Source organism: Microtus oregoni, unplaced genomic scaffold, assembly GCF_018167655.1.
Source record: "Microtus oregoni isolate MIOR12 unplaced genomic scaffold, Mior012 000005F_ref0000423, whole genome shotgun sequence".
Classification (NCBI taxonomy): domain Eukaryota; kingdom Metazoa; phylum Chordata; class Mammalia; order Rodentia; family Cricetidae; genus Microtus; species Microtus oregoni.
Genome location: NW_024543064.1, coordinates 36,115,339 through 36,141,877, shown reverse-complemented (window position 1 = coordinate 36,141,877; position 26,539 = coordinate 36,115,339). Strand labels below are relative to the sequence as shown.

General features: G+C 41.8%; 1 protein-coding gene across 1 annotated transcript; it reads right to left on the bottom strand.

The window, feature by feature from the left end:
- Positions 1 to 9,518: 9,518 nt before the first annotated feature.
- LOC121448313 (cytochrome P450 4A14) lies at positions 9,519 to 22,087 on the bottom strand. The gene is made up of 12 exons (XM_041652214.1): positions 21,883 to 22,087; positions 20,735 to 20,867; positions 19,789 to 19,833; positions 18,796 to 18,923; positions 16,742 to 16,866; positions 16,251 to 16,405; positions 15,748 to 15,854; positions 15,476 to 15,666; positions 14,051 to 14,184; positions 13,184 to 13,248; positions 12,987 to 13,063; positions 9,519 to 11,470 (listed from the first exon to the last, which is right to left on the bottom strand). The coding sequence occupies exons 1-12, from the start codon at positions 22,075 to 22,077 to the stop codon at positions 11,302 to 11,304; spliced, it is 1,524 nt and encodes a 507-aa protein (XP_041508148.1). The 5' UTR covers positions 22,078 to 22,087; the 3' UTR covers positions 9,519 to 11,301.
- Positions 22,088 to 26,539: the final 4,452 nt, after the last annotated feature.

Below are 26,539 nucleotides of genomic sequence, written 5' to 3'. Positions count from 1 at the left end.
TTGCTGGGTCCAGGGGTAGGTTGATCCCGAATTTCCTGAGAAACCACCATACTGCTTTACAAAGTGGTTACACAAGTTTGCATTCCCACCAGCAATGGGTGAGTGTACCCCTTTCTCCACAACCTCTCCAGCAAAGGCTATAATTGGTGTTTTTTATTTTAGCCATTCTGACAGGTGTAAGATGGTATCTTAAAGTTGTCGTGATTTGCATTTCCCTGATCGCTAAAGAAGTTGAGCATGACCTAAAGTGTCTTTTGGCCATTTGAACTTCTTCTGTTTAGAATTCTCTGTTCAGCTCAGTGCCCCATTTTATAATTGGGTTGATTAGTCTTTTACATTCTAGTTTCTTGAGTTCTTTATATATTTTGGAAATCAGACCTTTGTCAGTTGCGGGGTTGGTGAAGATCTTCTCCCAGTCAGTGGGTTGCCTTTTTGTCTTAGTGACAGTGTCCTTTGCTTTACAGAAGCTTCTCAATCTCAGGAGGTCCCATTTATTCAATGAGGCCCTTAATGTCTGTGCTGCTGGGGTTATACGTAGGAAGTGGTCTCCTGTGCCCATGTGTTGTAGAATACTTCCCACTTTCTCTTCTATAAGGTTCAGTGTGTCCGGACTGATATTGAGGTCTTTAATCCATTTGGACTTGAGTTTTGTGCATGGTGATAGATATGGATCTATTTTCATTCTTCTACAGGTTGACATGCGGTTTTGCCAGCACAATTTGTTGAAGATGCTCTCTTTTTTCCATTGTATACTTTTAGCGCCTTTATCGAAAATCAGGTGTTCATAGGTTTGTGGGTTGAAGTCAGGGTCTTCTATTCGATTCCATTGGTCGACTTCTCTGTTTTTATGCCAATACCAAGCTGTTTTCAATACTGTAGCTCTGTAATAGAGTTTGAAGTCTAGGATGGTAATGCCTCCAGACGATCCTTTATTGTATAAGATTGTTTTGGCTATCCTGGGTTTTTTGTTTTTCCATATAAAGTTGATTATTGTCTTCTCCAGATCTGTGAAGAATTTTGATAGGATTTTGATGGGGATTGCATTGAATCTATAGATTGCTTTTGGTAGAATTGCCATTTTTACTATGTTGATCCTCCCAATCCAAGAGCAGGAGAGATCCTTCCATTTTCCGGTGACCACTTCAATTTCTTTCTTCAAAGACTTAAAGTTCTTGTCATATAGATCTTTCACTCCCTTGGTCAGAGTTACCCCAAGATATTTTATGTTACTTGTGGCTATCATGAAAGGTGATGCTTCTCTGATTTCCCTCTCTGCTTCCTTATCCTTAGTGTATAGGAAGGCAACTGATTTTTTGGAGTTGATCTTGTATCCTGCCACATTACCAAAGGTGTTTATCAGCTGTAGGAGTTCTTTGGTAGAGTTTTTGGGGTTGCTTATGTATACTATCATATCATCTGCAAATAACGAAAGCTTAACTTCTTCCTTTCTGATACGAATCCCTTTGATCCCCTTATGTTGTCTTATTGCTATTGCTAGAACTTCAAGCACTATATTGAAGAGGTATGGAGAGAGTGGACATCCTTGTTGTGTTCCTGATTTTAGTGGGACGGCTTTGAGTTTTTCTCCATTTAATTTAATGTTAGCTGCAGGCTTGCTGTAAATAGCTTTTATTATATTTAGGTATGACCATTTTTATCCGTAATCTCTCCAAGACCTTTGTCATACAGGGGTGTTGAATTTTGTCGAATGCTTTTTTAGCATCTAATGAAATGATCATATGGTTTTTTTCTTTCAGTTTATTTATATGGTGGATTACATTGATAGATTTGCGTATGTTGAACCAGCCCTGCATCTCTGGGATGAAGCCTACTTGATCATAATGGATAATTTTTCTAATGTGTTCTTGAATTTGGTTTGCCAGTATTTTATTGAGAATTTTGGCATCGATGTTCATGAGTGAGATAGGCCTGTAGTTCTCTTTCTTGGTTGGGTCTTTGTGTGGTTTTGGTATCAGGGTAACTGTAGCTTCATAAAAGGAATTTTTCAATGACTTTTCTGTTTCTATATTGTGAAATACATTAATGAGTATAAGTATTAGCTCTTCTTGGAAGTTCTGGTAGAATTCTGCATTGAAACCATCTGGTCCTGGGCTTTTTATGGAAGGGAGATTTTTGATAACAGTTTCTAGTTCTTCGCGACTAACAGGTCTGTTTTGATGGTTCACCTGGTCTTGGTTTAGCTTTGGTATATGGTACTTATCTAAGAAAATGTCCATTTCTTTGGCATTTTCCAGTTTTGTGGCATACAGGCTTTTGTAGTAAGATCTAAAAATTCTCTGAATTTCCTCTGTGTCTGTGGTTATGTCCCCCTTTTCATTTCTGATCTTATTTATTTGCATGTTCTCTCTCTGTTGTTTAATTAGTTTGGATAGGGTTTTGTCGATCTTGTTGATTTTCTCCAAGAACCAACTTTTGGTTTCATTGATTCTTTGGACTGTTTTCTGTGTTTCTATTTTGTTGATTTCAGCCCTCAGTTTGATTATTTCCAGTCTTCTACTCCTCCTGGGCACATCTACTTCTTTTTCTTCTAAAGCTTTCAGGTGTGCTGTCAAGTCCCCTATGTATGCTTTCTCCGTTTTCTTTAAGTGGGCACTTAGTGTTATGAACTTTCCTCTTAGCACTGCTTTCATCGTATCCCATAGGTTTGAGTATGTTGTCTCTTTATTTTCATTAAATTCAAGGAAGACTTTAATTTCTTTCTTAATTTCCTCCTTGACCCAGGTGTGGTTCAGTAGTTGACTGTTCAGTTTCCATGAGTTTGTCGGCTTTCTGGGGGTAGCATTGTTGTTGCCTTCTAACTTTAATCCGTGATGATCTGATAAGACACAGGTGGTTACTAATATTTTTTTTGTAACTGTGGATGTTTGCTTTGTTACTGACTATGTTATCGATTTTCGAGAAGGTTCCATGAGCTGCAGAGAAGAAGGTATATTCTTTCCTATTTGGGTGGAATGTTCTATAGATGTCTGTTAAGTCCATTTGCTTCATTACCTCCAATAATTCTCTTAATTCTCTATTAGGTTTCTGTCTGATTGACCTGTCCTTTGAAGAGAGAGGTGTATTGAAGTCTCCTACTATTAGTGTGTATGGTTTGATGTCTGCCTTGAGTTCTAGTAATGTTTCTTTTACATAAGTGGGTGCTTTTATATTAGGGGCATAGATATTCAGGATTGAGACGTCATCCTGATGAATTGTTCCTGTTATGAGTATAAAGTGTCCATCTCAATCTCTTCTGATTGATTTTAGTTTGAAGTCAGTTTTGTTAGAAATTAATATGGCCACACCTGCTTTTTTCTTAGGACCATTTGCTTGGAAGACCTTTTCCCAACCCTTTACTCTGAGTAGATGCCAGTCTTTGTGGTTGAGATGTGTTTCTTGCAAACAGCAGAATGTTGGATCCTGTTTTTGTATCCAATCTCTCAGCCTGTACCTTTTTATAGGTGAATTGAGCCCATTAATATTAAGTGATATTAATGACCAGTGGTTGTTTACTCCAGTTATTCTTATTGCTTTTGGTAGTAGAGTTTGTGTGTCTCCCTTCTTTGAGTTGTGCTGGTGAAGGGTCACTAGATGCCTGAGTTATTGTAGGCAGTGTTGGCAATGTTGCATTCCTTGGGTTGTGATTTTCCTTCTAGTACTTTCTGTAGGGCTGGATTTGTGGCAACGTATTGTTTAATTTGTTCTTATCCTGGAATGTCTTGTTTTCTCCATTGATAGTGAACAATAGCTTGGCTGGATATAGTAGTGTGGATTTGCATCCATGGTCTCTTAGCTTCTGCAGTACCTCTATCCAGGACCTTCTGGCTTTCATGGTTTCCATAGAGAAGTCAGGTGTAAGTATGATCGGTTTACCTTTATAAGTTACTTGGCCTTTTTCCTTCGCAGCTCTTAATATTCTTTCTTTAACCTGTGTATTTTGTGTTTTGATTATTATATGGCGAGGGGATGTTTTTCTTTGATCCAATCTGTTTGGTGTTCTGTATGCTTCTTGAATATTCATGAGAGTATCTTTCTTTAGGTTGGGAAAGTTTTCCTCCATAATTTTGTTAAAGATATTTTCTGGGCTTTTGAGCTGTGACTCTTCTCCTTCTATTCCTATTATTCTTAGGTTTGGTCTTTTTATTGTGTCCCATATTTCCTGGATGTTTTGTGATGAGAATTTGTTGGCTTTGCTGTTTTCTTTGACCAGTGCGTTTATTTTCTCTATGGTGTCCTCAGAATCTGAGATTCTTTCTTCTATCTCTTATATTCTATTGGTTATGCTTGTTTCTGTGGGCTCTGCTCGTTGACCTAGATTTTCCATATCTGGCTGGTCCTCAGATTATGTTTTCTTCCTTGCTTCCATTTCAGTTTTCAATTCTTGAACTGTTTCCATTACCTGATTGATCGTTTTTTCTTGATTTCCCAGGGTATCATGTACGTATTTACTCATTTCTTCAAACTTTTTGTTATACTTCTCATCCATTTCTATAAGGGCGTTTTTCACATGATGTTTAAGGGACTCTATTGCTTTCATAAAGTCAATTTTTTCCACTTCTTCTGTGTTAGGGTGTTCAAATCCTTCTGTTGTAAGATCATTGGGTTCTGGTGTTTTCATGTTGTTTTTCAGCTTATTGGGTGAATTTTTGCCTTGGCCCCTGCCCATCTCCTCCTATGGATGCTATCTAATGGGTCTTTTAATACCAGATCAGGTATCCCTGCTGGTCAGGGGCTCCACTTACCAAATGCCCTCCCTCTGTTTCCTGGCTCCTGCCTAGGGCCAAGATCCCTCTCACCCCTCAGAAGGGTCTTCAGGAACAGGACCCAGCTCCTCGTTCACCAGGGGCCTCGCCAACAAAAGGGCTAATACTCTGCAGGCCAGCCACCAAAACAGAGAAACTCTCGCTGCCCTCTGCACTGAGCTCCTGACCCAGTGCCCTTACAGGCTAAACTGGGTGATCCCACAGCCCCATGGAAGGGAGGGGGAGTGAAGGAGGCTCCTGGGCACAAGCTGGGATGGGTCAGGGAGAGAGAGGTTGCCACAGAGGAGGAGCAGCCCCAGCAGAGGGTACCTGCCCTCGCAGACTAAATGGGGGGTCAAGGGGGTCGGGGAATGCCCCTGCTTCATTTCCTGTGTCCCGCCGCTGGTCCAGAACACTCTCCCCACTCAGGAGGGTCTTCAAGGGCAGGACCAGGCTTCCCGTTCGCCCGTGGATCTCGTCAATAAACGTTCTACCACTCTGCAGGCCAGGCCCCAAAAAACCTACTTGATTTAGTAGTAGTGGAGCGATCTGCTCTCAGTGTGGGCTTCACTGTTTCGTGCTTGGCCTATCCCGCATCCGCCGGGGCCTGCGAACCGGGGGTCTCCGCCGCTCTGGGCCAGATTTTAATATTCTTAATATTGTTGTTTTTCTGTATGTTTAGTGTTTTTGTTATTATATGGCAAGGAATCTTTCTTTCTGATCCAATAATTTGATGTTCTGTTAACTTCTTGAAACTTTATAGACAGCTCCTTCTTTAGGTTATGAAAAATATTCTTCTATGATCTTGTTGAAAATATTTTCTGGACCTTTGAGCTGGGATTCTTCTCCTTCTTCTATTTCTCTTATTCTTAGGTTTGATTTTTTTTCATAGTTTACCAGATTTCCTGGATTTTTTCATATCAGGATTTTTTTAGATTTAACATTTTTTTCTTTCTCTCTCTTTTTAAACAATATTTTTTATTTACATAATAATCCCAGTACCCTGCCTCCCTCCTCCTGCTTCCCCAGCTTGACCCATTGCCCCATCTACTCCTCTTAGAGGGTAAGGCCTCCATGGGGAGTCAACAAAGTCTGGCACATGACTTTGAGACAAGACCAAGGCCCTCCCCTGTATCTAGGCTGAGCAAGGAATCTATCCATAGGGAATAGGCTCCTAAGAGCCAGTTCACACACTAGGAATAAATCCTGGTCTCCCTGCCAGTGGCCCCACAAACTGCCCAATCCACACAATTGTGACCCATATTTAGAGGGCTTAGTTTGGTTCTACGAAGGTCTCCTGCTGTCAGTCCAGAGTCAGTGAGCTCCCACTAGCTCAGGCCAATTGTTTCTGTGGGTTTCCCCATAATGATCTGGATGAAGGTTCCATTTATCTCAACCATCCCATTCCTCAAGTTCTCCTTGCCAACCCCTTCTGTCCTCTTCTTTCCTTTCTGTCCCCCTCCCCCACAATGCTCCAAATTCACTAAGGAGATCTTGACTATTTCCCCTTCCTAGGGGGAATCCATGTAGATCTCTCTTAGTGTCCTCATTATTATATATCTTTTCTGTGGTTATGGACTGTATTCTGGTTATCTTTTGCTTTATGTCTAATATCCACACAGACCTCGGACACACCTTCCCATGCCTTCTGCTTTTTTCATGGGTTCTTTTCCCCAGCAGCAACTTTTGCCTAGGAGCCAAGCAGAGATTCAATGAGGTCCAAATGACAACCATGGGGAGAGAACCTAGTCACAACTGGTGGTAAGACATATGAACTCCTCTTCCTTGGTTTGACACAATGGCATTCTTTCTTCTGTGTCTTTGCTCTGCTGTTTTGGGCTTGGCTACCTCAGGGCACTTCCTCCTGCCCTGTGTGTCTAGCTCTTGCATTTTTTAGATCCCATGAAAACTATTGTCCTGATGGGGAATGGGCCAATTTTATCACAGAGCTGAGCTCAAAAAGAAGCAACCACAGTCCAGCTGGTCTTGGTGAGCTCTCAATAGATCAGCTCCACTGTCTCAGTGGGTGGGTGCATCCCTCGTGGTCCCGACTTCTTTGCTCATGTTCTCCCTCCTTCTGCTCCTCATTGGGACTTTGGGAGCTCAGTCCAGTGCTCCAGTGTGGGTCTCTGTCTCTATCTCCATCCATCACCAGATGAAGGTTCTATGATGATATGCAAGATATTCGTCAGTATTGCTCAAGGATAGGGTCATTTCAGGTTCCCTATTCTCAACTGCCCAAGGAACTAACTGGGGACCTCAGCTTGGACTGAAAAAGCATGGGATAAAACTGGACTCTCTGAACATGGCGAACTATGAGGGCTGATGAGACGCAAAGGACAATGGCACGGGGGTTTGATCCTACGTAATGTGATGGCTTTGTGGGAGCCCAGCCAGTTTGGATGTTCACCTTCCTAGATATGGACGGAGGGGGGAGGTCCTAGGTCTTACCACAGGGCAGAAAACCCTGACTGCTCTTTGGACTGGAGAGGGAGGGGGAAAGGAGTGGGGGGAGGGGGAGAAGGGTGGGAGGAGGGGGCATAGGGGGGAGGAGGGGGAGGGAAATGGGAGGCTGGGAGGAGGTGGAAACTTGTTTTTTTTTTCTCCTTTTCTCAATAAAAAAAAAAGAAGCAACCATGTAACTTGGCCAACATTTTAGCTAATATCATCAAGAAGGTGACACCACTGAACTTGGCTAGTTAAATGGCTTGGCTAGTGATGTCATCTAGATGGCAGCAACCAAATAACTTAGTCACCATCCTGACTAGTGATGTCATCAAGAAGGTGGCAACATTTGATTGGTCACCATCTTGGTTAGTGACATCATCAAAATGATGGCACCTAAGTGATTCCCTTCCAGTACCACTGAGCCTCCAGGTGATCATACACAGCTATAATTTCCATGCCACAGGCATTCAGTCATAACTCAGTCCTCTGCTCCCAAATTTTCCCTTTTTGTTTTCACTTTCCTGGACTCTAATAGGATTTTGGAAATGAGACCCAGATGGGGCTTCCACACAAGCTCTCTCGTACCAGACCACTGTGGTGGGTTGTTGGGGTAAATATCCTTGCACTGTCCCTCTAAAACTGCCAAAGACGGCAATCCATGTTCAGCTAGTCAGAATAAACCCCAGAGTAGTTTTGGCTGACCCAGATGAGGATAGAGAGACAAAGGAAGGAAAAGGGAGAGGCCTAATTGTTTGGTGAGCTTTTTAATCTGGAAAGGTGGAGAGATGGGTCAGCTGATCATTTCACCATTGCGTTTTGTTTATACCCTAATATCTGACTCTTGAATTTTATTTATTTACAGAATAATGAAAGTAGCCATGTTAGTAGATCCTTTGTACTTTTACATATTGTTTTACAAAACATATTTACTGTTTCTTCCTCCGAATTTATTTATTTAGGAGATAGAACACAGTCATTCAAAATTCTTTAATACAACATTTAACATAGAAAATAAGGTCAGAAAATAAGAGGAATTTTTATATTCCTTTTTCACAATAAATATTTTCATGTTTTATTTATTTAATTAATTAATTTTAATCCCAACTGCAGTTTTCCCTCCCCCATCCTCCATTCCCACCCCTGCCTACAATAAACATTTTTAAAGAAGCAAATGTAGACTTTCCAAAGCTTCACTAGACACCAATTCACACACAATTAAGTTTTTCTACCTATATTAACTGGTTTTGAAGTCAAATGATTATAATTATGTACCAATTACATGTCATTAAATAGAAATACATCTTAAGTATATTTAAATTTATAGTATAATGTAAGAGGGGAAGCAATTCTACAATAATTCATTGTCCTTCTGGCCTTGGTGTTCAATAAAAAGGATGTTGGGGAGCAACAATATATATTACACAGATTATCCACCTTTAATGATTTGTTAGGTGAATTTTATATTTTTGATACAAAATATTTTAATGTCAGAATGGTGGCTGTTTTTGGTAGACTTAGAATTTTCTAACTTTGCTGTTACCTAGCCAGAGACTTGGGAGTGTGTCTCCAGGCACATGCTGCCAACACTGACCAGCCACCAGGGGGAGCTGACACCTTTGAGATAGCTAGACCCAGGAGGTTGTATGGGAATTTGCAGCAGCCAAGAGCTGAGTCTTGGAAAAGCAGATTCCAGTCAGGACCCAAATGATAGGGTGCCATGCCAGGCGCTGGACAAGCTGTTGCCAGAAGGGACAGCTGTGGGAGCTAAGATGGGATTGGCTTGCTTTTGTGGGAAGCTGGAGACAGATACACGTTCCATGCATGATCTTGATGCTTGCTCAATCTGCATTTTCAGGTCTCTTTCCTTTAAGATAGAATGCACACACACACACACACACACACACACACACACACACACACACACAACCCAAGATTCCTTCCTCACACTCTTCTGGCTTTCATTTTGCTCCCCAGATGCCCTTAATTTTGTTTTAGTTGCTGTTGTTGTTTGTATTACTTTGTGATTGCTATGACCTAGACAGGCTAAAGAAAACAAGGATTCTGATGCCATCTCCCTCCAAGTTCTTTTACATGTTTTTGTGTTTTGTGTTTGATAATCTCTAGATTGCAAGGACGTAAATCCAAGTTACATGTGGCAAATTGCGGAGAGGCTCTCCTAATTCATACAGTCTAACTGGTAGACCCCTTTAAATAGGAAATTCACCCCATGATCTGTCACACTTGTTTCTTAGCTAAATTGAGAAATATGATCGGATGGGGGCTGACAGATTTATGAATTTCAAGAAAAAGTGACAAATATTGGAGAGATCTTGTACTAGTAATTTAATAACATACATGAAAGCTCTAGAACAAAAGAAAAATAAAATCTAAAAGGAGTAGATGGCAAGAAATAATCAAACTCAGAACTGAAGTCAATAAAATAGAAACAAACAAACAATAACAGAAAACAAACAGTTGGTTAAGAAAACCAATAGCCAAATTAACTAAAGGTGGAATGGAGAGATCCAAGTTAACAAAGTTAGAGATGAAAAGGACGACATAAATCCAGATATGAGGAAATCTAGGCACTCAGTGGTATGAATTTGCCTCTTACAGCTACCTTCATTATGTTCCATCGATTTCAATATGTTGTTTTCATTTTCATTCAATTATAGAAGGTTTTCATGTTCCTTCTTGATTTCTGTCTTGGCCCACTTCTCATTCAGTAATGCATTGTTCAGTTTCCATGAGGTTTTAGTTTTTCTGTTCTTGATATCCGGCTTTAATCCATGGTGATCGGATAGGATGTTTCTAGTTTTATTGTATCTGTTGGGACATGTCCAAGTATTTAATCAGTGTTGGAGAATGTTCCATGAGGTGTTGAGAAAAGGGTAGATTCTTTTGTGTTTGGGTAAAATGCTCTGAAAATATGTTAGGTCTGTTTGGCTTATGACATAGATTACCTCAAGAACTTTAGTTTAGCTTTTGTCAGGATGACCTGTTGCTAGTGAGAACACAGTATTGAAGTCACCGTGTGAGAGTCAGTATGGAGCAGTCATATTGTAGACTCTAAAGTCATACTGTAGAGTCAGCTGTAGTAGTGTTTTATGAACTTTTGTGTGTGATGCAAGGATGACAAACACTTTTCTTTATAGTTGGTGCTGAAATCATCAAAGAATCCAGGTCCAGATCATATGCATTTAGCAAGAATACTCCAAATCTCCTTACTGAATAACTAGAGTACTCTAAGCAAATAAGATCAGGTTAAAATCAGAAAACTCCTTGGCTTCACCAAATCATCAGTCCGATTTATAGACAGCCAACTCAAAGGGTCAAAAAGCAAAGCAAACCCCTCAAGAGCTGAGAATTCTACCACACTCTAACAGTAGGGACCAGACAGTAACAAGATTCCCTGATGGCTGGCTTGCCAAAGCCCCTTTGGGACACTTGGGTTCATGTCTGCATCTGAAACAAAAATAGGAAACAGGAGTAGATGAAGTAAAATGGATTTATTTTCGGCTTGGGTCAAAAGAGGAAAAACTATTAATTTCTCTATAACAGGATTATTTTTTCATAAGAAAATTGGAACAAATGCCCTAAATCTGCACACATTAACATCAACATGAGACAAGTAGAAAGAATTTGGAGAGCCTCTGCTTGTGAATCAAGTTCCCCTTCTGGGGGATGCAGACTTTTAATGTTAATTTTCTCCCAGCGTGTGATTCCTAAGGACATTTGAATTCATGGTGTCTACTGTCTCAAGAGTCTGAGAGCCAAAGGGAGAGGCACAAGTGTCTCCATTTAAAATGTTTCTTCTTTCAGGGGGATGGTTGTAAAGGGTAAACTGAGGACAGGCAGGTGTCTAGGGGTTATGTGGCCAGTCAGAGACACAACCATGTGGCAGACAGGCACACACACAACTGGGGAAGAGTCTAGGTAGAGTTTGAGAAAGAGCAGGAAGATGGGATGACAGGAGACATCACAGACAGCAGAGGGACAGGTGTCTGAAAGAAAGCAGAAGAAGTACAGATAAGCCCGGGACAGAAGCAGGGGACAAGTAGAAAGCCCTGAAGGCAGCAGGTCCCTAGAGTTGTTCTTTTCTCCTCCAGAATTATCTTAGCTTCTTGAGACGCAGGTGGATCCCATCCTTGGACTTCAACACAAGTCTTAATACGGGGACTGGGATCCTGGTGGGATCTGGCAGCAGCTCAAAGCGGAGCAGGGTCAGGGCCACGGCCACCTTCATCTCATTCATAGCAAACTGTTTCCCAATGCAGTTTCTGAACCAAGCAGAGACATAAAGTGAGATGCGTCCTCAGACATGTTGGGCATTAGGGTCCCCTTCATGGTACCAGCCTAATCATTTTCCATATAGGTCACACACCTAAATCATTCCCTTGCTTTAAGTTCACACAACCACCTGAATCCCTTCCCTTGTCTTCGTGCATAGATTTCTGACCTATGACAAATTTTCACTCCTCTAATGCTACGTCTAACCCAGAGCTGCTCTTGGCTATGTGAAATGTCATTTGAACAGTGCCAGCATTGTGGGGCATCAAGTCCAAGCACATGAATTATTTAATGAGGTCGTCATTAGGTTATCCAATTCTCTCCACAAAGTTTTGGATCTCCACTATGAACACCCCTATTAGGTTTAGGATGAGGATGGATAAGTCACCATACTGGAGCTTATCATCTATGCATAAAAACTGAATTGATCCTACAGTGGGAGTCAAATATCAGTGGTAGAAATTTCTGGTGAATGCACCTGATTTAGAATCTTCAAGCTGTTCTCCATCTTCCTCCTGCTCAGTTGTCGGGCTCCGACCCCTCAACCCTCTCAGACTGCCATCATTTGCAGCCATCTTATCGGACCTCAGAAAATCCCTTATTTACAGTTTTGCTGTCTTTGTTTTCCACACACTTCTTCCTATGCACTCCATTAGGTAGAACAGCATCCAGATGCCCCAGCCATAACCACACTTAACACAGGATTGTTGAGTTTCTAGCCTCACTTCCCATTTAAGATCACACTGCTGAAGTTGCCAGAGATGCTCCTCATTACCTTCACTATCAACTCTAAAGGACAAGCTAAGAGCTAAGTAGCTCTGATTCCCTGTGACTGATGTCCCTTCCCATACACATGGCTTTGCAAACTGGGAAATACAAGTTGCAAACATTTGTCTATGTGGTAAAATTTTTGTGAGGGTAGAGGCCAAAAATGTAACATGATAGCCTCTGGTGTCCATCGTCAAATGAGCTGGGAACTCTTATATATATTACTTTAACAGAAATGCCCATAAAATTTCTAGAATTTTATATATATGTATATATATATATATATCACCTGTAATTCTTAATATACATTTATTACATGCATGTTTATCGATACATATATTTCAGGGAATTATAGAAGCACCCAACAGTTGAATTAATAAGAAAACCTACTGGGAATTTTGGGAAAGAAAAATTCTCCCTTTAATGTCATTGAAAACTAAAATTCTTGGTTTAGCTTGCATAAGGAATACAATTCAGAAATATGAAGTTCAGCATTTGTAAAAATACCAATATATACTAGTCTTTCTTACAAATATTTCAGTAACCACTGGGCAGTGGATTAAAACCCTCTGTGGTATACTGAATTGCCATCTTCCATTTTGGTGCATATACCTGACACTATCTGTCCACACATAACAATAATACACAAAAGTAGACCAAATGAAACATAAGCGATCAGAAATAGAAAATATTAATACGTGCCAGGGACTCCCTTTCCTCCCAAACCTTTCCCATCACCTTGCTCCTCCCGAGAAGGGCAGGAAAGCGTAGCTGTGCCTAGAAGAATCTGGTGCAAATCTAGAGGGGTCAAACACCTGCAGAGAGAGCACAGGGACCAGGACAAACCAAAGTGAAGCCCATTTCCAATGCAAAAGGAGACAGAATGTCTGAAGTTGCAATTGAGTGGCTCTTCTCTCTTCTCAGGGCCTTCATACCTTAGGGTTTGGCCAAAAACGTGGGTTATGGTGAAGGCCATAAATGCTGATTGCAACTGTGATACCTGTGAGGGGAAGACATGGAGTGAAATTAAGCCAAAGAAATGGGCTCTAGACTCACATCCAACAGGAGACTGGCATGTGCTTAAGGAGTCATCACTTAGAGCTGATAATCCTTTGGGCAATAGGGAGCTTAACAAAGTGTGCTTTAGAGAACCATGAATCCAGTGATGATAGAGAGTAGTGAATTATGGGAGCATCTGCTTCTAGTAAGTGAAGTGTCAACACACACTCATCAAATGTCTTACATGTACTGTCAGAGAACACACATTAGCTCACAGAACACTCACAATTCCCTCCCCGCCATTCCTAAGGTGCTGTTTTATGCCCATTTTTCATATGAAATACTAAATTGTCCATGAGGCCCGTTATCTTTTCTTATGTTTACAGTGCTAGGATGTGGCAGACCTGGTATCATACCCAATGACCAGTTCACTAATACATGTTTCCCTATAGAGATGAGGATCCCAGAACTTATCCCTGGCTCCTCTCTTTCATCAACTCAAAATTTCCAGAGACACTGGGAAGCATTGCACCAACATGCAGGATTCCATTATCTTTCTCATTTGCTTTTACTCATGAATAAAACCGCATTGTCACAAGACTTGTGTCGTTCTTTTTCAACCCTGAATATCTCAAGTGACTGCAATTTCAAAGCTGAGAATGACATTTAACTAGGGGGTGGCATTTCTTCTAGAAGACTTCCTCAGTCTCAATTTTATGACCTCAGCACAACTTCAAAATAAGGATCCAATTTATTGAGACAACAGAGTACACATGAGGACTGAGGCAACTGGTTCTGGTTACCTTTGGGTAAGGAGCGTCCATCAGGGAAGGTGACAGGTGTGTTGAGCTCTCGACTCACAGTCGGGACAGGTGGGTAGAGCCTCATGGCCTCCTTGATGCACATAGTGGTGTAGGGCATCTGGTCCAGGTGGTCCCTGAAATAAAAGCCACCCTGAAAAGTCACACAGGACTGGGGTACTAGAAAAACATCATCCCGAGTAAGGCAACCCAGTCCCTGAGAGACACACATGGTATGTACTCAGTTATAAGTGGCTATTGCTGTTAAGTAAAGGATAATCACACTACAGTCAACCGACCTATGGAAGTTAGATAAAGAGGAGAGGTCTAGGGTGGAATTTGGATCTCCCTGGGAAGGGGAAATAGAATAGATTTTGTGGGTGGACTGGGGACAGTGGGCATTGGAACAGGCAAGATTGGGTGGGGAGGAAGGAACAGAGAGAAGATATAGGGCTTGAATCAGCCATCTTCTGTAGCCAGGCAAGTCTCTCAGTGGTGGGACTGGGATACCAATACAGCCACAAAATATGACCCACAAGGTGTCTTGCCCTGCAGATATACTGGAACAATGGTGGCACATAGTTTGTGGGGGTGGCCAACAAAAGGTTGGCCTAACTTGAAGCTAACACCTCTATAGAGAGCTCATGCCCAACACTGCCTAGGAAGTCGGACTCAGGAAGCTGGATGGCTCAGAGACCTAGGATAGAATCGAACATGACTGAACAAAAAAAAAGTTATTGAAATTATTCCTAATGACATTATGCTATTGTTGTGAACCAGCGTCTTGCTTAATCATCACCAGACAGGCTTCCGCCAGAAGCTGATGGGAACAGAAACAAAGACCCACAGCCAATTATTAGTTGGAACCCTGAAGAAGAAGGGAAGGAAGGATTATAGGAGTCAGATAGGGTGAGGACACCACAAGAATACAGTCCACAGAATCTATTAATCAGGGCTCATAAGGGTTCACAGAGACTGAAGCAGCAACCACAGAACCTACGTGGGTCTGAACTAGAACTCTCTGCATACATGATGTGATTGTTTAGCTTAGGGATTTTGTTGGATGCCTAACAGGGAAAGTAGAATTATCTCTGATTCTTTTGCCTATTCTTGAGGCTCTTTTCCTCCTACTGGGTTGTTTGGTCCAGGCTTGAAATGAGGGTTTATGCCTAGTCTTACTGTATCTTGTTATGCAGTGTTTGCTTGACATCACTTGGAGGCCTGCTCTTTTTTGAAATCAAATGAAGAATTATTGGGTCTAGGGGAGAGGGAAAGTGGAGAGGTGGGAAAAAACAGGAAGTAGGGAAGTAGGAGAGGCTGTGGTCAGGGTGTATTATGTGAAAGAAGAAAAAAGAAAAAGAAAAACAATTTAGAAAAAATCTCTCTTATAAGTAGGCAGGGGTCTTCTTCATCTTGAGTTTTTCTCACCAGGTGACAGAAGTTCCATCACCCAGGACACTTTGCACCTCCTCCCTGCATCTCTGTTGGTGCTCAGGGTGTGCGGCCAGAGCATAGAAGATCCAGGAGAGTCCACTGGCTGTGGTGTCATGGCCCTCGAACATGAATGTATCCACCTCTGCACGCAGGTCCTCATCAGACAAGCTCTTCCCATCCTCCATCTGAGTAAAGGCACTGGTAAGAGCAACGTTGGTATCTAATCTGTGTTTCCAGACCAAACCTCATCCCTGAACTTCACTCACTTTGGAAAGCAAGAGGATGTCCAAGAAATCCAGGCGCCTCTTCTTCTTGACTTTCTCCAGCTCTTCCTCATTCTGAAGCTGAGCTTTCCTCATCTTGATCACTCCATCTACCCCATAATAGCATTTGTCAGAGAGATCTCAGAGCTTCTGTAATTTACAGGCTCCCTGAGCCCAATCTGCGTGTTCCAGGGAGCCCAGAATGCATGCGCATGTGGGAGTTTGGTCATGAGTAAAGGCTGCACAGTCTCATATCCTACAAGACTCCAATCAATATCCTGGGACACAGAGCCATGTCAAAGGCTGTTGCATGGATCTCCTGCAGTGTCACCAATGCAATGTAATGAAACTGGGAATTCTTGTAATTCTGGCTCCCAGAAGTTATATCTCAGTAGTGACTAACATGAGTCCTATAGAGGCTTCTGGTAAACTCACTGTGTCTGAGATGTATAATCATATCTTTGCAGTGAGCCTGATAAAGGAAGAAAGGGGTGGAAAGGCAGAACCTGTGTGCTCATGTGCAAGCTGGCAGGCATGGTAGAACAAACGGCCGTCAGAGGACATCTTGTAGATGGTGTCATTCCAATAAAAGACACTCCTTATTCGATGGAAAGTCAGGGTGTTCAGATCCTCAACAGCCTTAGTGTAGGACCTGGAGTTTCTGAGCATAAGAAATACAATATACTGGTTATGGGATTGTCTGACCCAAGAATAGAGTGGGCTCTATAGTCATCCTTTCAACTGTGGACACACAACACCAAGGCCCACATCACTTGTGTCTTAAGGTATTTGAATCCTTGAGCATTTAGAGAATGAGCTTCTACACTTGCTAGGGTTCTACTGTGTCTTGATGGGGCTGGCTTGAAATTAGAGCTTGGCCTAAGCCTGGGTGAGAACCTTGCTTTCTATAGAGGCAACTATCTTCGTTACCATGTACCTCTTACTAAGCCCCGACAGATTGGTAAGACCAAAGACTACAAATGAAGGTTTCACTCACTCATCCAACTGGACACTGCCCTGGTAACTGAAAGCACACTTCATAACAGTGTCCAGTGTCATCATGGAGATGTAGTGAAAGACGTCCAGAGAGTGGTCCTGTCCGTCGAGCTTCTCCCATTTGTCCTGTGGTGACAATGAAACAATTGTTTTCTTCAGAAGACCTGTGTTCAGGCTAAGATTTTTTAGTTTATCTACAGATAATCAGTCTGGCGTACCTCACCATCAAGAGCATATGTCTGTAGCAAACTAAAGGCGTGAAGGGAATATTTGTAGTCTGATGCCTACTTCTTCCAAACCTTTTAAGAAAACAACATGCTCTCTCATGGGGTCCAGTTACTGTTTTTTTGTTTTTAAAACTAATATAATCTTTCACTTTACTAAAAGGCCTCTTATGTTTCTGAGAGTGAATTAGACTTGAAAAATTAGTGCAAACACTAATATAGGCATAAAATGTTTGAAGGTAAAGAAGCTGTGGGCCTAAATGAACGTGTCTCATGAGTGGTTTTAATTCCGTTTCACTTATCAAAAGTTTGCTAAACCTTGGGACCTTGGGAGCTCAGTCCAGTGCTCCTGTGTGGGTCTCTGTCTCTATCTCTATCCATCACCAGATGAAGATTCTATGATGATATGCAAGATATTCGTCAGTATTGCTCTAGGATAGGGTCATTTCAGGTTCCCAATCCTCAGCTGCCCAAGGAACTAACTGGGAACCTCATCTTGGGCACTAGGGAGCCCCTCTAGGGTCAAGTCTCTTGCCCACCCTAAACTGGCTCTCTTAACTAAGAATTGTGGTTCCGTGCTCCCCTATCCACCTTTCCTTTATCCCAATTCTCCTGTTTCCCAAGTCCCCCCTCCTTCCCTTCTACCTTTTCTCTCCGCATCTCCCTTTACCCCCATCCCACCCCATCCCCAAGATCCCATTTTCTCCCCGGAAATTTGGTCTACTTCCCTTAGCCAAGAGGACAACTATATGTTTTTCCTTGGGTTTACCTTCTTACTTAGCTTCTTTAGGTTCACCTCTTGTAGACTCCGTGGTCCTTATTTATGGCTAGAAACCAATTATGAGTGAGTACATCCCATATTCATCTTTTTGGGTCTGGGACACCTCACTCAGGATAGTGTTTTCTATTTCCAAGAGGGAGAACATGAGCAAAGAATTCGGGACCACGAGGCGTGCATCCACCCACTGAGACAGTGGAGCTGATCTACGGGGAGCTCTCCAAGGCCAGCTGGACTGTGACCGAAAAAGCATGGGATAAAACCGGACTCTCTGAACATGGCAAACAATGAGGGCTGATGAGACACCAAGGACAATGGCAGGGGGTTTTGATCCTACTTAATGTGCTGGCTTTGTGGGAGCCTAGCCAGTTTGGAGGTTCACCTTCCTAGATATGGACGGAGGGGGGAGGACCTAGGACTTACCACAGGGCAGGGAACCCGGACTGTTCTGTGGACTGGAGAGGGAGGGGGGGGGAGAGGAGTGGGGGGAGGGGGAGAAGGGTAGGAGGAGGGGGAGAAGGGTGGGAGGAGGGGAAGGGAAATGGGAGGCTGGGAGGAGGTGGAAACTTGTTTTTTTGTTTATTTTTTTTCTTCTTTTCGCAATAAAAAAAAATTTAAAAAAAAAGTTTGCTAAACATGGTGAGAACAGAAATCAGGCCTAATAAAGGTGATGGTGTGTCAGAGATGAATGTGAGAGTGTGGACCTTGTCTTTACTTTGTGGCTCACTCAAGATTATGCAGAAGCCCTTGGTTCAAGACATTCTTGTCCCAAAACATCTAGAAGGCACCACCATCCGGTCGAGCCAAAGATGAAGAGTCTCTGTTGCATGGTGTTTTATTCTCCGTGGTAAATACTTGGTCATGTTCTTACCACAGTGCTCTCTGAAGAGAGTATTCCAATCTGATAAATAGGAGCATTCCAATTTATGCATTTATGGAACATTTACTTTAGAGCATGAGTCTATGTGACTGTCTGAAAATTGTTTGAAGTGAGGTCATCGTGAGTGTGCTATGAATGGGTGTGAAGAAATGAGAAAGAACCAAGCAACTCACTAGCATTGTATTGACACAGTCCGCCATGATTCTGATGTAAGGTTTTAGGATATCATAATGGAAGGCTGGAGTCAACATTCGCCGGTGCTGGAACCACTTCTTCCCATTCAACAGAAGTAAACCGTAGCCTGGGCCAGAGACTGGTATGTGAATGTGTCCAGTAGAAATGGAATCAAGGGTACCCTTGGGATCATTTGGTAAGATTCATTGGAATGGAATAAGGAAAGGAAATTCCAGTAATGGTGGGATTTCTTAGCCAAAAACAGGGAAAGTGAGACTTAGTCTTCTGTGACTAAGAAAAAACAAGACCGCGAGGGGTGCACCCACACACTGAGACAATGGGGATGTTCTATCGGGAACTCACCAAGGCCAGCTGGCCTGGGTCTGAAAAAGCATGGGATAAAACCGGACTTGCTGAACATAGCGGACAATGAGGACTGCTGAGAACTCAAGAATAATGACAGTGGGTTTTTGATCCTACTGCATGCAATGGCTTTGGAGGAGCCTAGGCAGTTTGGATGCTCACCTTACTAGACCTGGATAGAGGTGGGCGGTCCTTGGGCTTCCCACAGGTCAGGGAACCCTGATTGTTCTTTGAGCTGATGAGGGAGGGGGACTTGGTTGGGGGAGGGGGAGGGAAATGGGAGGCGGTGGCGGGGAGGAGGCAGAAATTCTTAAATAAATAAATTAATTAAAAAAAATAAAAATAAAAATAAATAAAATAAAAAAAACTGAGATAAAGGATGAAATGGGTTGGTATCAGATCAAGGGACATATATAAATGTCTGGCCATGAATGTCTGAAGATATGATGTGGCAGAAACTGGATATCATGAACACTTACAACAGCAGTAGGAAGGATAAGGCCTGACTAGAAGAAGAGAAATAAAGCCTTATTTAGGGATGGATCATGATAATTGTGGCCAGGCACCTATTGTTCTCCATTAGCCAAAGAGCAGTCAGGAAAACATATTCTTTATTTTAATATACTTACCAATCCAGGGCACAACTAGTTGGTAAATACCAGAAGCCTTTGGATCTGAAAAGTAACATAGATATTGCAGACCAGATAAACAAGATATTGTTCAAACTGCAAGTTTTTTATGAATTCTTCAGTTTTTCAGAATTTTAAACTTATTTTGTAAATGTGTGTGTGTGTGTGTGTGTGTGTGTATGTGTGTGTGTGCGTGCGTGTGCATGCATGTGTGCGTGCATTTGTGCACTTGCCTCAGTGTCTGGTGTTCAGAAGACAACTGTGGAGTTGGTTCCTTCTTCTCACTTTCAGTGTGGGTTTCAGGGCTCAAACTCAGAGTATCAGGCTTCAGCAGCAAACCCCTTGACCAGCTGAGCCATTTTAGCAACAATGCTATTAGTTCTTGGTGGATTTCTGCTGGCAGTTTTTCCTTATCACCTCTCACTGCTTGCCTTTCCTTTCTATCTTTGCCAGTTATGTGGGTTTAGGAAGACAGACTTCATTGCACCAGCAGCTGAATGTCTCTGTCACTATGATGTTTATAAATCAAACAAAACACTTCTCAAAGCCAAGCAATAACAAAAAGACTTGAGTTTTTTCTATAATGGGCTGTGGTTTAGTAATCCTTTGTCCCAGAGAACTAAGCAATTAGAGATTTTGAATCCAGGTTTCTAGATATAAAATATGTTCTTCACCTATAGGGAAATTTGTAAAACACATTGACTTAATTTGTTTGAAAAGAAAAAAGAAATTAAGCCCTGTGCAGCTATTTTAAGTGTTACGAACTATGTATTTTTAATCATATGTTGGTCTCTGGACAGTGAGAACGGTAGCAGATACTAGTCAGATATCGATGGCTGAATGTCACTCTTTTCTAAAATGCCACAGACTTGGGGTATGAATGTTTGGGGTATGAACGTTGGGTGGTAGACATGCTGCAGCTTCAAGGAAACTATGGAACTCTTACCTGATCGCCCCAGAATCACCTTCACATAGTCAGGGTCATAGATCATGACTCGTGCACGACTCCCCGAGAGCCACTGTAAGCAGGCGCTTGGGAATTTCTCTACCCAGGAAAGAATCTGCTGGAGGTCCTTATCCTTTTGGAGCAGATACCAGGAAAAAGACAAATTAATGAAATTATTCTTTGACATCTAGTATTTTGTTTGATAGGGGGAGGCAGGACTATCACAGGGACATAGCCTCTAAAATGTTCAGAAAAAAAAAGACAGAATTTTGGGTCAGTTTGACAATCTGTCTTTTCTTTCATCCAGACATGTGCTGTATCAAGAATTTCTCTGACCAGATCCTGAAGTCTTGTTAGATGGAGCTAATGATCCATAAAGAAGTTATGCAGCAATTGATCCATAAAGAAGTTATGGGGATAAGAGCCTCAGCATTCTGTAGGAGCTCTAAATTTATCTATTCTTAAATGTGACTAGTGTGCGATCCACACCGAGGACTTCTTCATACCGCCCCTTACCAAACTGTGCTCTACTGAGGGCTAGAAGAAGTCAGCCATCCTTACTGCTTATACACACTTGAGAATGGAGGAGACTGGTGAATCCAGCCAGTTTCAGGGACTTTTTGAAGCCTTTGAGTTGCTTGCTTCCTGAACTTAAGGACTTCTACTGCAGGATGGGATGTTTCACCTCCCCACAGAACTTCCAGTAACTTAGAGACTTCCTTTGTGAATGGGATGTTTTACCTCTCTTTAGAACATCCTGTACTGTAATCACAAGTTTCCCTCAAAAAGGACAGTTTTAATCTCAGAGGAAACTGATACATAACATGGTCCCTAAATCATCATGTCTAGAAGCTCTCTCAGTCTTAACAAAGCTAGATAGTTGTTCTGTGTACCCGACATCACTCACCCACACCATAAGGAAAGGCTGTTTTCACATGCCCTTGTACATCCTGAGTCTATTATCAACACACATCTTCTTAAAGGGTGTGTGCTCCTCATGGTTAAGGGAAGCTCACTCTTAGAAGTACAATGAATATTCTTCATTCAGAAACCACATGCTCATCACACAGCAAACTGCCCCATGGGCTGAAACTAAACTATCAGAGCGCCAGCTTTTCATGTCCTTCCCCTCTCTCCCTTCTTCCTACCTTCTGGTGGTGCCCCCAAAGCCAATGGGAAGGAGTGGATGGGAACTTCTGGAGGGTCTTGAGCAGCCACTGCCTTCTTAAGTAGAACTGGACTGCCTTGAAAAGCACCAGAAATAGGCTGAGCAGGAAGACTACTTGGAAGAACCCAGAAACACCATCTAAGCTTCTGCTGGGGCTAAATATAGAGAAACCCATGGTTAGAGGCTTCTGGATCATTAGAGTCACTGAACCTTTGGAACATCCACATTTAAGTAACGAGAAAATTGCTCCGCCTACTTTTGGGAGGGATGATGGAGAAGACAGACAGGTATTGACCTCAGGTTCCAAAGTTTATTAATATGAAACAACATTGAGAAACAGTGAAAACAGAGCCTTAGCAACTGACCTTGGTCATTGCTGTATAAGCACACACTTTCCTGTCTCTCTACTGCTCACAAATATTTATTGAGCACCTAATATATATTATTAACATCCTAGTTGATGAGATAGAGTTATGGAATAGATATAATTCGCCTTGATATTCAGAGATCCATATTCTAACTTACCAAACATTTAATAAGGTTAGCTGCTTGTACAAGATGAAAATGATGACAAGGAGTAAATCTGTGTTCAGACGAATATAGTTGCAGAGAGTTTCTACACATAGTGATCCTTGCAGCTGGACCCTAAATCCAGCTGTATCTTACATTTCACTTAGGGCTTATCCTAACCCTTCTCCAGTTATGATCTGGGATGAATGTGTCAATGGGTGGAACATTGCAGCTGCATTTAGGAGGGCTCAACCCCAGGTGAGCCTCGCCACACATGTAGCCTGCTACAGTCTCTCTGTGCCTCAGTATCTTGACTGGGTAGGATAATAATACCTTTTCCAAATACTTAAAATACTCGTTGCCATCACCTATGTCAAGACATATTTCTTGATCTCAGTTTGCATTAATTATAATAAAGAAATCAGTGAAATGATACTTGTTATGGTTAGCCTGAAAAAATTAAATACCCACCCAGGATTAATAAAGCAAAATTATAAAAATAAGATCTTGAAGAATTAGTTACCCATGAACTGTACAGTGCCTGGATGGTTTCCAAAAAAAATCATAAATGTTATACTTAAGCAGAGAATGGATGCTTGGATTGTGAGCCTAGCTGCTAACATGAAGTTGGATGGGTAAAAGGATGGGGAGGATCTGGTATGAGTTGATGAAGGGAAATAATATAATCAAAAATATAGTACCAAAATATTAAATAAAAAATAAATTTTAAAATGGCAAAAGTTAAAAGAAGAAAGAAGACAAGGGATGGATATGATCCCTTCTTTGGCGTCATCATACTTGCTTTGGTCATGATTTTCTTCCCTAAATGAACTCAAATTTTACAGAATCAATAGAGTCATACACAAATTTATTTCAACAGGAATTTCTAGGAATCCAGCTTTTTTACTGTTCCTGGAATATGTGTTTGCCATAATCTGGTTTGTCATCTATCCAAATGTTTTCTTGAACACACTCCTACTTTGTCTTACCCTGTACCATGACATGTATTGCATAGTCCATATATTTTCTTTCTTTCTTTCTTTCTTTCTTTCTAAAACCCTGAGCTCCTGTCAAAACCAAAGACAGAGGGAACATGCAACTATGCACATTCCATTTGTCTGAACATTTACCCACTTTGTGGTTATTTTACAACTTCAAATATTTGTTGAATGAGTGACTGATTGAAAGATCAAGGTATGACGTGAACACTTAGCAAAGACATTATGATCCCGCCCCATTAAGTGGGTCGTCTTGTACCTTTACTCCTTTCCTGCTTGGATCATTGCCCACTATGCATTTAAAGACTGGGAGACTGTAGTGGAAAGAGCTTTGGCATCCAAGACTACTGCTGAATTTTAGTTTTTGACTGCTTCCTTTTTTAAATTAGAGTTCTTTATACTTTCGCTCACATTGTCTCACCCTGTCTGTTGTGTGCCATGAGGAAGGGAGAGATAACAATTATAGGTTTCAAAGACTTTAATAAATCACACATAAGTGGGCTCACTGATTGGCAGTGCTGCAGGATAAGGACTCAGGAGTCTTGCTTTTCCTGGCAGCCCTGACAGGGGCTGAAGGAGGATTTATAAGCATAAAAATATAAACTCAACTGTTCCAAGTTACAGGTACAGTTTTTAGCAATCAAGAGTCAAAGACTAAGGGCTATCCCTAGGCATTCCATCATTGTCAACTGACACAAGGGTAAACTTTTTAGCCCACCAAGTCAGATCCATTTTTTCTTTGCTGTTAGGAACAGCCATAACACTTTAGGGAATTAAGGGGGCATAACAGACTATTTATATTGTCTAAAGGTGGATCAGTCATTGCAAAGTTCTCAGCTGCCCTAAGGCCTGAGATCCCGAACTTTGTGCCATCCTACAGATAAAATGGAGTCTGAAGTCAAAATGGCAGAACTTAGCACAAGATGCTTTTGTCTGTTCCCTTCAATGTTATGATAATAATGAACATGGAGTGAGTAGGTATTACATTCAGGGCACTGCTACAAGGCAGTTGCCCTGCTTCCTCCCTCTACAATCCTCCAAAAGAATGTTGTTGAGGGGCTGGAGAGATGGCTCAGTGGTTAAGAGCATTGCCTGCTCTTCCAAAGGTCCTGAGTTCAATTCCCAGCAACCACATGGTGGCTCACAACCATCTGTAATGAGGTCTGGTGCCCTCTTCTGGCCTGCAGGCATACAGACAGATAGAATACTGTATACATAATAAATAAATAAATATTAAAAAAAAGAATGTTGTTGAAAGGATCAGGGAGTGACGCTGGAGGTTTAATATGTCTTTATCTCTACAACACATTCTCTTAAGTTTACCATTTTCATAGATTTAGCAGTTGCCTTCCAGGGACCTACATTCTGTTCCCAGACTCTGTGTAATAGCTCACAAGGAACCATCTGTAGTCCCAGTTCAAGGGGATTTGACACCCCTTCTGGCCTCTGCAGGCACTACCTGCATGTGGTATACAGACACACATGGAAGCAAAATGCCCAAGAATATTAAATAAATAATTTTTAAAAATCAGGGAATCATCAGAAAAATGGATGACTGGAGGTGATTCACTTCTTTCCAACTTTAAAATAAGGAAGTCTAAGTTAAGATAAATTTATTCTACTAGACATATATGCACCAAACCCTGAGGCACCAAATTTCATTAACAGATCTAATACCAAACATTGGCTCCAACACAGTAACAGTGGGTGGTTTCAACACCACACTCTCACCAATATACAGGCCATTTCTGCCTCAGAAACCCACTAGACATAGAACCCTGAAGTTATCTGACATCACACACCAAAAGGACCTGGCAGACATCTGCATTCCACCAAAGCTCTTCAAACCACCCCACCGGCTCCAATGCTATATGGAGTTGTTTCCCACGTTCTCACAGCTCTTGAGAAGCTTCAAACTGGCAGATGTTCCACTCACAGCAAAGAGATGCTGAAAACATGAAAAAGCAAGACAGCATGACTCCTCCTCCTCCTCCTCAACTATTGAACTCAAAGTTACTGAAATAGGTAAATGCTAGGTGATGATGTCAAAGGTTTTCTGACCAAATATGACCTATTACCTGAAAGAACAAGCAGATGAATCATATTCATGACCTCATGACCTGGAGAAGAAAGACAGAAATGAAAGAAAAAAAGAATGAAAATAATTAAGTAAGCCAGTTCACGACCATCAAATCAGCACTGTAAAAGATTCTTGAAAATATTATTATACTCAGAGAAGAAATAAAGACGATCTCAATTATATGAAATAGTAAATTTCATGAAAGGAATAAATAAAGGAAAGCTAGGAAAATCTATGGTACCAAACACAGTAAATCAACCAACTCCTGAGCCTGATAGAGAAGATTGTAGAAAACAAAGCTTCCTCCAATACTGAGGGGACTTAAGAGGTGAGTGAACAGCCATGTGATGGGAAACTCCAGTCTCTATAACATTCACAGTGGGACAAAACCCCGGACTCCTCCCCAACTCTCTCGGCTTTTCTAACCATCCATCAGGAGACTTTTCTGTAGGTAGGCTCCCCTCAAACCCATCCACCTGACCTTTCAAGCTACTAGCCCCATCCACCCCCAAACTCACATATCCTCCCACTCTTCAACTGGACTTAGGGAGCCCAGCCCAATGCTTCACTGTGAATCTTTGCCTCTGCTCTCATAAGTTGCTGCATGAAGGTTCTATGGTGACATTTAAGACAGTCATCAATCTGACTATAGGGCAAGGGCAGTTAGTGAACCCTCTCCATTGCTGCTTAGGGTCTTAGCTGGGGTCATCCTTGTGAATTCTTGGGATTTCTCTAGTGCCAGGTTTCTTACTGGCCCCATAATGGCTCCCTCAAACAAGATATCTCTTTCCTGGCTCTCCATCTCTGTTCCTCGATCTTGACTATCCCATTTCCTCAAGTTCTACTCCCCTCCTTCTCTCCTCCTCCTATTCTATCTTCTCTTACCCCAACCCCACGCTCCCAATTTTCTCAGGAGATCTTGTCTATTTCCCTTCTCAAGGGGATGTATATATATTTTCTTAGGGTTCTCTTTGTTACTTAGCTTCTCTGGGGTCATGGACTTAATATCCTTTGCTTTACAGTTAGTGTCCACTTTTGAGTGGGTACAG

What these genes read in the sequence shown, in the direction of transcription:
- LOC121448313 (XM_041652214.1), bottom strand. Translation starts at nt 22,077, where the DNA reads ATGGGTTTCTCTATATTTAGCCCCAGCAGAAGCTTAGATGGTGTTTCT. An exon ending in GGTGATTCTGGGGCGATCAG is followed by an intron (nt 19,834 to 20,734) that starts GTAAGAGTTCCA and finishes GTTACTTTTCAG; the next exon opens with ATCCAAAGGCTTCTGGTATT. An exon ending in CCCTTCTCGGGAGGAGCAAG is followed by an intron (nt 11,471 to 12,986) that starts GTGATGGGAAAG and finishes TGCTTGGTTCAG; the next exon opens with AAACTGCATTGGGAAACAGT.